The sequence below is a fragment of the Neltuma alba genome, unplaced genomic scaffold, assembly GCF_004799145.2.
Source record: "Neltuma alba isolate B1F8T4 unplaced genomic scaffold, ASM479914v2 tig00006768_pilon, whole genome shotgun sequence".
Classification (NCBI taxonomy): domain Eukaryota; kingdom Viridiplantae; phylum Streptophyta; class Magnoliopsida; order Fabales; family Fabaceae; genus Neltuma; species Neltuma alba.
In genome coordinates this window covers 20,968-34,426 of record NW_021634576.1, presented here as the reverse complement: position 1 = coordinate 34,426, position 13,459 = coordinate 20,968, and the positions used below count along the sequence as shown (strand labels likewise).

Below are 13,459 nucleotides of genomic sequence, written 5' to 3'. Positions count from 1 at the left end.
CTTTTTGCTGGTGGTTGTGGGTGTTTCTGCTTCTATAAGGTCTTCTCATGGAGATTCTTCTTCAAGCAATCTAGTTGTGTTCTTGCCAACAAGGGATGGGTCCTTTAGGGGTGGTTCTTTGAACCCCTACCCTTTTCCATGGAGCTGCTGCCGGAGATTCTTTCTAAGTCTTCTTTGAATTTTCTTGTTATTAATAACTAATTGCACCCCTCTTAAAAAGCATACCAAGCAGTATCCTTGTCATTAATATTACATTACATTTTCATTGCATTGCGTTACATTGCTAGGCGCAATGGAATTGAGGGAAACGGACCCTAAATTTGGCTATTCTTTATACATTTAGTTCATTAACTAGCAACAACTAGTAATTCATTTTTTTTAAAAAAAAATTGCAACGGGAAAATCTGTCGCAAATTGAATTTATGACGGATTTTGCTGGCGCACGGCTGCTGATTTTAATGCGGTTGTCACAAATTTTCTTGCTACGGATTTTATGAAACATCATAGTTTACACTTTTTTTGGACAAAAACATAGTTTACTGTTTTTGGTAGGTTTTTCAATTTATTTATTTGAAATTCAAATTGTGATTTACCTAGGTGGACCCGGAATTTGGCAAGCACTACAAAAAAATTGACTTTTAGCAGCGACAAAAGTCACTGTTGAAAGTATAAAAGTCGCCGTTGAAAGTTTTCAGCGGCGACTTTGCCGTAGCAGCCGTGGCTGAAAACTTTCAGTGGCGAATAAATTTGTCGCCGCTGAAAGTAATGCTTAAGAAAAATTGGTTTTACCAACGCCACGTCATCGTCGCAGGTGCCACGTCATCACCGTCGGCCGCCACGTCATCGTCATCGATGACCACATCATCACCGCCGACCGCCACATCATCACTAGCCACCTCCACATCATTGCCACATCACTCCTCCTCACCACATCATCGTCCAAATATTTTCACTTTAAATGTGTTTTCTTCAAGGTTCGAACTCGTGACTGCCTCCTTTCGTGTCCAATCTTCTTGCCGCTAAGCCAGATTGAATTTGTTTATTCATATTATAAAATAAAATATTTATTATTATATTACACTTTCAGCGGCGACTAAAAAAGTGGCCGTTGAAAGTCTTAGTTTCAGCAGCGAACTTTCAGCGGCGACTTTTTTTGTCACCGCTGAAAGTCGTCGCCTAAAGTCTGTTTTTTTGTAGTGAAGACAATGCAACTTTTGTTGTTAAAAAAGATCAAGAATGCAATTTTAATTGTTTACATTTATCGCCTTCTATGTTTGCGTTTGGGCAAGTATACGTGTTTTCTGAATAGCTTTTGTTTAAAATTATCCCATAAAGAAAAAATAATAATAATTTCAGGTTTCAAAATATAAATGACTGGGAAAACATTCATACTTCAAATTTTTTCAGACAGATACATTGACATCCACATTTTTTTTTTAATGAAAAGCAAAAATGATATTAGTAATTAAGCGCAATTAGTTTCTTCATATATGATATAAATTGCAAAGGAATTATATTTATATATATATATATTAACTGCTCTCTTATTATTAAGATTTTTTTATAATTATTTTATGAAAAAATTAATCTTTTGGTCCTTCAAATTTTAACCCACTTATAACTCAATCCTCAACTATAATTTAGTGTAACTCAATCTATGAACTTTTACTTCGCTTGTAACCCAGTCTTTAATCTTTTCACATTTACTAATTTAATTTTGATCATACATAATTTATTTTTAATCCTTAAATAATTGTCCTACATGGAAAAAAAATTATTTAATACCATTAAAAATTTCACACATGTCATCCAACTTAGCTCATATGTATTTAATTAATATTTTAAGGGGGAAAAAATTCAGCTCATCGTCTTCTCCTTCCTCCTCACCATTCCAGATGAATTTAGATGCTATACATTTGCATGTTTGTCTCTGGAAAGTTTATTTTTTAATGAGGAAAAAAAGACTCCAGGAGAGAGGGAAGAAGTGGATGTGACTCTGTCTATAATTGAAAGATTAACTTATAAGTGAATTAAAATTAAAAGGACCAAAAAATTAAATTTTGTTTTCTTTAAGACCTCATAATAATTTTTTGGTCCTATTTATAGGTACTGAAAGAAATTTTTTGTATAGATGTACAATTTCACCCCTCATTTATTATTGTGTTGACTTTGTTTACATAAGGTATAGCGTATATTAAACAGGAATAAAGCTATAAAGCTATTAAATTTTAAATGAAAGTTAATGAAGTTTAAGATTTTTCTTGGTTTATGTAAAATATGCTAGAAGTACCTTATAAATAGAATTAAATGAGTATTTCTTTGGAATAGTAAAAAAATTGGTTTATAGGTGCATTATTATACATTAGTTAGCCCCACCGAAAATACATTTACACGGACATATATTAATTAATTATGCAAATTCAGATAGGCAGGAGTTCTAAAGGATGAACGTGAAGGAAAAAAGTGAAGAAGAAACATCATAATATATAAAAGAATCTCATGTCCCTTGTAATAGAAATCTAATTTGCACAATTAATTAGTCAGAAAGTACTGCGTGTTCATGTCATTTCATCACGTCTTCTCATAAGAAGTTGTCCAATAAACACACAAATTTCCAAGATCATGATCTCCTCCCAAGTTTACTTTTCTCCGTAGTGGCCTGTCTCTCTTCACCATTAAGCTTCTCCAAGTTGATTACTGGGAAGTTCGCCATTTGAAAACACTCAAAACTCTCTGTTACTTTCTTTAGTTTCTGAGCTATCTTTGTGAGTTTCTATGCTTATTTCCAAGTAAAGTGTGTGGTATTTATAGAAAGCAGTTCAAAGACGAGGAAGACAGCAGGAAGCTACACTAAAGAAAGACATTAATTATGACTTAAACGCTTACATAATCTGACCGTTGAAGAGATTAATTTGCGTCGTTGAATTTTCCACTGATAATTTGGTGTCTGCTTTAACATTACTGTGTTTTTAATGTGATGGGTTTTTTGTTTGTTTTGGATGATCTTACTGTCCCATTTCTTGGAAAGTGGCAAAAGTTAAAGCGGTCTAAATTTGTATCAATTGATTCTATCGAGGTGTCTAGTCGAAGAAGAAATCATGGACACGCAAGCAAATTTGTAGGGGCTTTTAATGATTAAGCTTTACCTTACACGCGAGAAAAGGGAGTTGGTAAAAATAATTCAGGTTCCGATCAAATGTCAATATGAATATAAGAAAGAGTTGGTATTTCTTTGAAAGTAAAAATAATTTTAAAAGCGTGTTTTTTTAAGATATAAAAATTGTTTACATATTCAAATAAAATAATATAACTTGTTATATTTGTAATATTAATATGGAATAAATAAAATTATTTTATTTTATATGTTTAGGTGCATAATTAATTGACATGTTAATTAATTCCCCACACTTATAATGATAATGGTAAATAAATTCCTTTTAAGAAAAAAATGACACCTGATCAAAAGAATAAACAATAAAAAGGCATCAAAATATGAAAAAGTTATCCCACTAAGATATTGACATTTTTTCTTCTCAAGTTTGTTTCAGTTATTAATCTGGTCGCTGAAGTTTATATTAATTAAGTCCCTAAAGTTTCCTAACGTACACGATTAGTTCTTATAGTTTTAAGACATATAATTGTAGACACACATTGGCTAATAAGTGTAATCTGATAAATGCGGTAAGTGAATTTCTGATGAAAGTCAGTTGAAGAGCTAAATTCAAAATAAAATTTGTATTTGTATCTTTGACTAGTGAGTGAGATCCCTTGCAGTCTATAATTCTAAGAGCCCTTTTAAATGATGCATGGCTAAATCTTGTCTTGTTGCTTGACTTAGAAAAAAGCTAAGAAAAAATAATTGTTATTATTATTTATCATATTATATATTCTCATTGCTGTATAATATTTTTATACAGACATTAATTTTAAAAGTTTTGCTAAATCTAAGGCTATCCATAGCTTCTTGAATATTTGCATATATAATTATATATGACCAAGAATTTAAAAACCACACCAATCACTGAATTGAGCAAGCAGTGGTTCAAGGGTTAGTAATCATCCCATGATCATGACTAATTTTATATATTTTAATTTTATATGTTAAATATATTAAAGGGATTTTTTTATGGGATTTAAAGGGAACATTTTATATCATGTTATTTTAGAAAATTAAATTTATAGGACGTGTTTAAATTTTTGTTAACTTTTTTATTGTTAAATATCATTTTATTAATATATGAAATTGACAGCCAATAAGATGTGACGGTGTCTTCTCTTTAATTTAGCAAAACAAAAATAAATTTTTGGTTTTAAAAAATATAATTTAAGAAAATCAAAATATTTTATACATTAACAAATAAAAAGGATATAATTTGGACATGTAACATTTGAATAATGTATGGACCTATTTTAAAGTTCAGAGTTTTATGATGAATATAAATATATTTGCACATTTACCTCGTAGTTTTAATTTTTTTTTAATGCTTATAATGCATGATATGCATAAAATATAGCTTAGAAACACGAAAAATTTTTAAAAAAATGTTCAAAAATATAGCCAGTTCAATCTGGTTTCCAATTACTCAGTGTTTCCAATTTTTTTCTGATAATTTTGGACCGGTTAAATCCAATATTTACTAGACTATTTTTTGGAAGAAAAATCGCAATCACTTTAATGAATACTTGCATGAAAATCTTTCTTTTGATGATGACTTACTGGCTAAAACAATATGACACACATTGTAGTTGTTGCTTACCGTGATGAGTATAAGCTCAAAGGAACAGCTCATCCCAAAGGACTAACCCATTAGGAGAGAGAACCTCTTGAATTTATAAACCTAACAACACTTGTGAAATTAACTAATGTGAGACTCATAATAGAGCATACCCCTTGAAACCAATGTCTTTGACGGCTCCACTCCATGACACTTCACTCGGACTTTTTACCAGTCAGAACCCCAAAAGATTGACACTATTACCTGGCGATTTTACTCTACAGCACTGCACTCGGTCTTCTAACTAGTCAGAATCCTTCGTAGGTAGCCCTTTCCGGTCGATTGACTCTCAATAAAAGCACCAATGTAATGAATATAAGCTTAAGGGCAGAGTCCAATCCCAAAAGATTAGATTATTAGAAGAGAGAACCCTTTGAATTTATAAACCGCACAATACTTGTGAGAGTCCCTAATGTGAGACTCATAACACTTACCACATGCAATTTCTATATTTTCAATCCCGTCGGTTCAAATTTTGCATTAGAAAACCGAATTAATATACCCAAAATTAGGTTTCTTTATTCCCTTCGGTCCAAAAGATTAGCCTATTGGGAGACATATGATTCACAAGAAACGCATAGGACCAGAAGAGTAGTCTCATTCCCAGCATTTGTTCCTTTGGAAAAAAAGTAAAATGGATTAAGTTCATGCATTTTGCTTATAAATGTTCTATTTTTCAAAAAGGAGGCCAAACACGTGGTTGTTGGTAGGATTTAATTTGATTCTGTGTAACCTTAAAAAGATTTTTACCATTATGATTCAAATCCATTGCTTTTCATCATTCACGCCATCCAAAAGATGATTTGGATTACGCAGGATGTGAAAAATATGATTCACAAGATTATTATGAATCTCCCAATGTATTTCATAAACAAAACTAACCCCTCTTTTCTTTGCTCCTAGTTGAATCAATATTATGCTAACGTAGAGAACAAACGCACAAGTGTTCTCTGAAATTAAATATAGATATATGGGTATACAGATTAATCACTTTACTACTTGTTACGACGGAAACGCTTGTGGTGAGTGCTAGGTGGCAAATAATTCTGATAATTTCCAAACTTAAGCTTTGTTAAGGTAGTTGATTTGTGATGTTTCGCACCTTCAAATCCACTATCCTTCTCAAACTACTCCCTACAGTCCCACATTAACTCTCTAAGTTTTAGAAAATAAAATCTGGATTTCACAGTGGCTATGAGAAAAAAGGGAAGAAAATGGTATAGTGGAATGTGTTGGACTGGTTTTGATTTAACAATGGCATGAATTTTGTAGGACTTAAGTAGGGGTTGGGGAAATGTTAAGCCTATTGTGGGATTTTATCGAGCATAAGGAATGTATCATGAACCCTTGTGTCATTATTTTTTTGCTTTTCGTTTTGAATTAGAGGGGCAAACACCAATAGTCTGAAATTACAAGGAAAATAGAACCCACAACCTATGAAGAATCTTTCATGCTACTAGACTTGAATTGCTTTTGTGGGGGTGTTTATTAGAGGTTTGAAGGAGTGGATTGGCGTTGGGTTATGAAGCTAAATTGGATTTAAACCGTTGAAACCTTGAAATTATGATTTTTCTCCCCTCATGAAACCCTAACTCCAAGTGTTGAAATTAGACTAATTGGATTGATGGGTGTCATGAGTCCCATATCGGGAGGACTACCTTTAAAGAGGAACATTATAGAGCCTTGGGATCCCCAGCCTCTAATAATTGGTTTTTGAGAGATCGATATGGTTTTTTCAAGGACTTTTCTTGCTAATTGTAGGCTTGGGATGTTAATAGATATTAAGGCTAACTTAGAAATGATCTTTGAGCAGCCATCGTTGTTATATGTTCTTGAAATTATAAGATAGGAACCCATACCCGGGCATCTTCTTGTGTTATTTCAGGATCTATTTTCCACTCTACACATATGGTGGCATTTTGCGTCCGTGCATCACTTACAATACACGAAAATAGAATGGAGAATCAGCTTAATGTCTTAAGGAAGGAATGTAAAAACTAAAAAGTCTTATAATAACTTAGCAGCACGCAATAGTAAATTTCAATGCAGGAAATGATAATAGGTTTATGCTGTTTATTTGCCGTTGAGACTCTTTAGTGATTACATTTCTCTTTTGGAGAACTCATCATAATTCTCTCTGTAAAGAATAAAATTTAATTAGATGAGACAATATGTTTGTAATTTAAAGCATGGAGAATTGTTGTGAAGTTTACGAAAGAATATGATTATTAAAAAATCTCAATAATAATAGAGTAACATGTCATTACAAGTTATAGTATAGAAAATGACAACTGCTCACTTATCATTTGAACTTTTTAATAATTATCTTCTTTTCTTGGGACTTCATAGTAATTCTCCCTTTAAAATAATAAACAAAAAAGTTGGTTAGTAGGTGTTAGCCTAATCCTTAATATAAGAGTTAGTTGACTAATTTTGAGTAGATTAAAAAAATTTCTTAAGTTAGTTATTTGTAATAAATAGGTGTTGTCTTCCATAAAATACTCTTATTAATTTTGTGTGTTAGTTAGAACTACCATTTGATGAAATCTTTAATATGTACAATTATTACAAAGACTATTTAAAAAAATAAATAACTATAAGAGACAAAACGGATTGGAATTTTTTATTTAAGATCAAATTGAATGTCAAACTAGCTCTTGTATTAAGGATGAGAGGTAGTATATTAATACCTCCTATCCTAATTATAAGACCTCATTTGTAGACTAATTATAAAACCTTGTTTATAGTTTACAAACGAGGTTTTATAATTATGACCGGTGGTAGTATTATACACTAATTACCTCCATCGAAAATACATTCATACATACATATATTAATTAATTATGCAAATTCGGATAGGTAGGGATTTTAAAGAATGAACGGAAAAGGAAAAAAATGAAGAAACATTGTACTACCTCCGATTCAAAATATAAGCTAAAATTTTTTTTAAAGGAGTTGATTTTTTTTTATAAGATAATATTCACTTTTGTCCAAGCATTTAATGAGTTTTTTTCAATTTTACCCCTATATATTCTCTTTCCTCTTTAATTCATTTAATGCCTCTTTTACTTATTCTCTTCATTAATAAGGGTATATTAGAAAAAACAAATATATGCCTTGAACATTTATTATTTTAAATTGGTTTTAATTAGTTTCTTAATAAATATAAATGGATAAAGTTTAGTTTATATTTTGAACAGGAGAGAGTAATATATAAAAGAATCTCATGTACCTTGTGATAGAAATCTAATTTGCACAATTAGTTAGTCAGAATAAACGCTGGGCATCCATGTCATTTCATGACTACTTTTCCTAGGAAGTTGTCCACTAAGCACGAAAATTTCCAAGATCATGATCTCCTCCCGGCTTTACTTTTCTTCATACAAATTGAACAACTGGCGAGTTATTAATCCAGAGGATATCAGTAAATTTTGTTGAAAACGTGCAAGTGGCAAATAAAATACTTTAATTAGATGAAAACTCAAGTCTTATTTTTCTCAAAAATAATAATTTCATAAAATCGTTACATATTTAAATCGAGCATTAATTGATCCGATTCATATTGACTGTCATTTCAGAAACTTAATTATGATTTTTCGCAAAATAATAATTATCTCTTTACTACACTGCACAAGAATAAACGTGTTAAACAGTGAGTTTCTGAATTTAGTTGTGCGTCAACGTATATTCAATTTAGTTATAATTGGATGTGTAAGCACCAAAGATTTGACCATCAACCGTAGTTAAACAATATATGCCCATATATGTATTACTCCCTCCGTCCTATTTTATAAACAATAATTACCATCTTTTTCCTGTACTTAAATATAAGCAACATTTACAAGTTGTTTTAAATTTTTGCATCGAATTCCCTATTTTGCTTTCATTAATTACTTATTTTAATACTTAATATATTTATTATTTTATTTTCCAAACTATCATCTCTCTATCACATATTCTCTCTCTTTCATAATTCGCTTCATTGTAATTATTTTCTTATTTTCTCTCTTATACTGTCTTCCCCTATAAATAAGAGCACTTTAATGAAAATTTTTTTTAATTTCTACACATTTATTATCTTTAACTAATTTTAATTAATATTTTGATTTATATAATAAGCTCTAATATCGTTTAGAAAAAAGGAGGAAAAGAGTAGTATTTAAGATCTTCTATGACGAGACCCTTCGAAGAATTATTACAGTCGAGATTATCACTTTAACTTTCTGTCGCCTTTTAAGAATTGTGATGCATCACGTATTAACTAAGCAAACGCAAAACCTCAAAGCAGCAAATCCCACACACAGTGACGATAATCATTACAGTAAAAACGCTTAGAACATTGAATCAGAACCCAAATTATGAGTAGAAAATTCAACAACGCAAAAAGATCCTCTCCCATGGTCGGCCGAAGTATTTAAGTCATGCTTCATCTTTTTAAATTCTTATTTATTTATTTATTTATTTTTTGCTTATGTTTTTTTTTCTGCTTATGTTTTTCGGGTCTATCACAGACCCTGAACTGCTATATCATATTTACATGTTTTTGGGGAAAAAAAACGTAGTTTACTGTTTTTGGTAGGTTTTTCAGTTTATTTATTTGAAATTCAAATTGTGATTTCCCTAGGTGGACCCGGAATCTGACAAGACAATGGAACTTTTCTTTTTACAAGAAAGATCAAGAATGCAATTTTAATTGATTAAAGCAAAAATAATAATTTATGAATGACAGGGAAAACATTCATGCTTCAAATTTTTTCAGAAAAATACATTAATATCTAAATATATTTTTTATGAAAAGAAAAAATTATATTAGTAATTAAGCATAATTAATATCTTCATATAGGATATAAATTGCAAAGGAATTGTATATATATATATATATATTAACTGCTCACTTATTATTCACAGTTTTTATAATTATTTTTTTTAGTAATTCTCCCTTTAGAATGACAAAAAAAAAAAGGCTAATAGGTATATTATTATACATCAGTTACGTCTACCGAAAATACATTTACACATACATAAATTAAAGAACGAACGTAAAAGGACAAAAAGGGAAGAGACATCATAATATATAGGAGAATCTCATGTACCTTGTGATAGAAACAAATTTGCACAATTAATTAAATAATTAATCAGAAGACACAGTTTTTTTTTTTTGGTCAAAATTCAGAAGACACGGTTTGTTCATGTCATTTCATCCTTCTTTTCGTTAGTTGTCGAAAATTTCCAAGATCATGATCTCCTCCCAAGTTTACTTTTCTGTACATAACATTGAAAGAGTTATCCAGAAGATAACACGAAAGCTTTATTAAAAAAGTGTAAGTTGCAAATAAAATACTTTAATTCGCACGGAAGCTTAATTATTATTATTTTTTGAAACAATGATACTTTTCCTGTCCTACATATAAGATCCATTTTGTAGTGTAATTTACCCATTTTGTAGTGTAATTTACACTAAAAATTGATTTTATATTTAGGACTGGAGGGAGTAATTTCATGACATTGTTACATATTTAATCAAATCGAGCATTAATTAATTGACCCGCTTCATCATAACTATCATTTCAGAAACCTAATTATTATTTTACAAAAATAATAATTAGTAATTTTCATCCCTAAGTTTACCCGAATTTTGATTTAAGTCTCTCAAATTCCAAACTATGAGTTTGGTTATTCAAAGGACAAAATGATCAAGGTATTTATTAGATTATGTGAATCAAAGTTTTAAATAGAGAAAAACTTGAGAGAATAAAACTTATGATTTGAAAGTTAAAGGACGAAAATTAAAATAAAAGCAAATTTGAGGAATAAAAATTGTATTAATCCTAATAATTATCTCTTTTCGACTGCACAAGAATAAACGTGTTAAACGTGTCAATGTATGCTCCATATGGTTAGACGCGTAAGCACCAAAGAATTGACCACTAAACGTAGTATACCCATATTTAGTATTTACTTATTATTATAGGATTTTCTATGACAAGACTTCGAAGAATTATTACCGTTTAGATTATCACTTTAACTTTCTGTCGCCTTTTAAGAATTGTGATGCATCACGTATTAACTAAGCAAACGCAAAACCTCAAAGCAGCAAATCCCACACACAGTGACGATAATCATTACAGTAAAAACGCTTAGAACATTGAATCAGAACCCAAATTATGAGTAGAAAATTCAACAACGCAAAAAGATCCTCTCCCATGGTCGGCCGAAGTATTTAAGTCATGCTTCATGTTTTTAAATTCTTACTTATTTATTTATTTTTTGCTTATGTTTTTCGGGTCTATCACGGACCCTGAACTGCTATATATATACACACACCACACACTTATTGGATTGCCAATTCGCATGTAAACCAAGAAAAATTTCTTAGAAGGGAAAACGAAGAGAGAGTTTGAGTGTTTTGAAATGGAGAACCTCCCAGTAATCAACTTGGAGAAGCTTAATGGTGAGGAGAGACAGGCTACGATGGAGAAAATTAATAATGCTTGTGAGAATTGGGGATTTTTTGAGGTATAAATTCGTTTATGCATATTTATGGTTATTTATGTTAATTTTGGTGGCAATTATTAAATAAAACTGATTGTTTTTCTTTTGCAGTTGGTGAACCATGGGATAGCCCATGAACTTTTGGACACAGTGGAAAGGTTAAATAAAGAGCATTATAGGGAATGCATGGAGAGAAGGTTTAAAGAGTTTGTAAAAAGCAAAGCGCTAGAGGGTGTTGAAGCTGAAGTTAAGGACATGGATTGGGAGAGTACCTTCTTCTTGCGTCACTTGCCTGACTCAAACTTGTCTGAAATCCCAGATCTTACTGAAGAATACAGGTCAAAAATCAAATTAAACGTGTTATACATATATTACTATATACACATGCGTATGTAAATGTAATACTAATTCAAAATGCAGGAAGGTAATGAAGGAATTTGTAGAACAGATACAGAAACTTGCAGAGGAGCTGCTGGATTTGCTTTGTGAAAATCTTGGGCTAGAGAAGGGGTACCTCAAGAAGGCTTTCCATGGATCAAGAGGACCAAATTTTGGTACAAAGGTTGCCAACTATCCTCCTTGCCCCAACCCTAATCTCGTGAAAGGTCTTCGTGCCCATACCGATGCCGGCGGCATTATCCTTCTCTTCCAAGATGACAAGGTCAGTGGCCTCCAACTTCTCAAAGATGGCCAATGGATTAGTGTGCCTCCCATGCGTCACTCCATCGTCGTCAACCTTGGAGACCAAATTGAGGTAATATATCATATACTTTCGTCAGTCTTTAATATAAGAATTGGATATTTAATTTGTAGATATTATAAAAATTAGTTAGATTAGTTATGTATAACAAATGTGTGTTGGTTTTTTAATAATTATACTATTTCTAATCGTGTGCATTTTAACTACCCCTTGATAAAAACCCCTTAATTATATGCAATCACTAGAGATATTTTGGGAAAAATTATAAATTTGAAAAACAAAGTAAATTAAAGTCTAATATTTATATTTAGAGCCTATACAAACATATTGTTTAGTTCATATATTTAGGATCAGAGGTGATATAACATTCCAAGAAACATGATTAATCGTATAATTAGTATCCTCTCCAACTGTTGAGTCCTTGCAACTTGGGACTTCTATAGTTGCAGGCCCATGTATCTGTCAAATGGGACCCATTACCATGTTGTTTTAATTCTCCCGGCATAAACTATAAGGTTAATTAGTTGTATCAAATTTGGGCAATGCAGTAACTAACTTCGATCCTTGATGGTATACTTTTGTTTTCTTGAACAGGTAATCACAAATGGGAAGTACAAGAGTATGGAGCATCGTGTGATTGCACAAACTGATGGTACCAGGATGTCTGTAGCTTCATTCTACAACCCAGGAAGTGATGCTGTTATATTTCCAGCACCAATATTGATGGAAGGAAAGGAAGAAGAAACGAAGGGCCACATTATTTATCCAAAATTTGTGTTTGAAGATTACATGAAGCTTTATGCTGCTCTCAAATTTCAAGCAAAGGAGCCAAGATTTGATGCCATGAAAGCTATGAATTCCAGTACCACTGCAACAGCTTAAGGAGGGAAATCACTACTCGTTGATTTGGGAATAGAAAAATAATTAAGGAATAATATAGACAAAAGTAAAAGAAAAGGGTTAGAACCTAAACCTTTTAATTATACACATTCTTGCTATTGTGGGTGTGGATTTCGGATTACTTGCACTTGTATTGGTGATAAACTCAATCAATAGAAATTGCAATCTCTTCTTTTTTCGTCAGTCAAATTAAAAGCTCATCTAATGAATATAATCTAATAAAAATTTGAAGTTATGATTCTAAAAGACAAACATGTTTTCCCTGCATCTAATGGGATTTTGAAGAATTAATTAAGATTGGGTTCATCTACAAATTCATCATATTTGACCATGTTAACTTGCAACCTCCGTTCCAAGTAGCTTTCAAAAGGATTGTTTTTAAGTTCTTTTCAAAGGTTGGCCACTTTGATAATATGTTATCCCAAACGAACAAGAGGGAGATCTATTTTTCACTTATTTTTATCAATTCAAAACGCAGGCAAACTTGACGGGAGAAGTTTTTATCACTTAATATTCTCTCCAGCAGATGACACCTTCATGGCAATGAGGATTGGGAGGCTTAATGTAATGATCACCCTCACTAATACAGTGA

At 31.3% G+C, this 13,459-nt stretch overlaps 1 protein-coding gene across 1 annotated transcript; it reads left to right on the top strand.

The window, feature by feature from the left end:
• The first annotated feature begins 11,186 nt into the window (after positions 1–11,186).
• LOC114751140 (1-aminocyclopropane-1-carboxylate oxidase 3-like) lies at positions 11,187–12,849 on the top strand. The gene is made up of 4 exons (XM_028939800.1): positions 11,187–11,291; positions 11,379–11,605; positions 11,688–12,021; positions 12,562–12,849. The coding sequence occupies exons 1-4, from the start codon at positions 11,187–11,189 to the stop codon at positions 12,847–12,849; spliced, it is 954 nt and encodes a 317-aa protein (XP_028795633.1).
• The last annotated feature ends 610 nt before the right edge of the window (positions 12,850–13,459 follow it).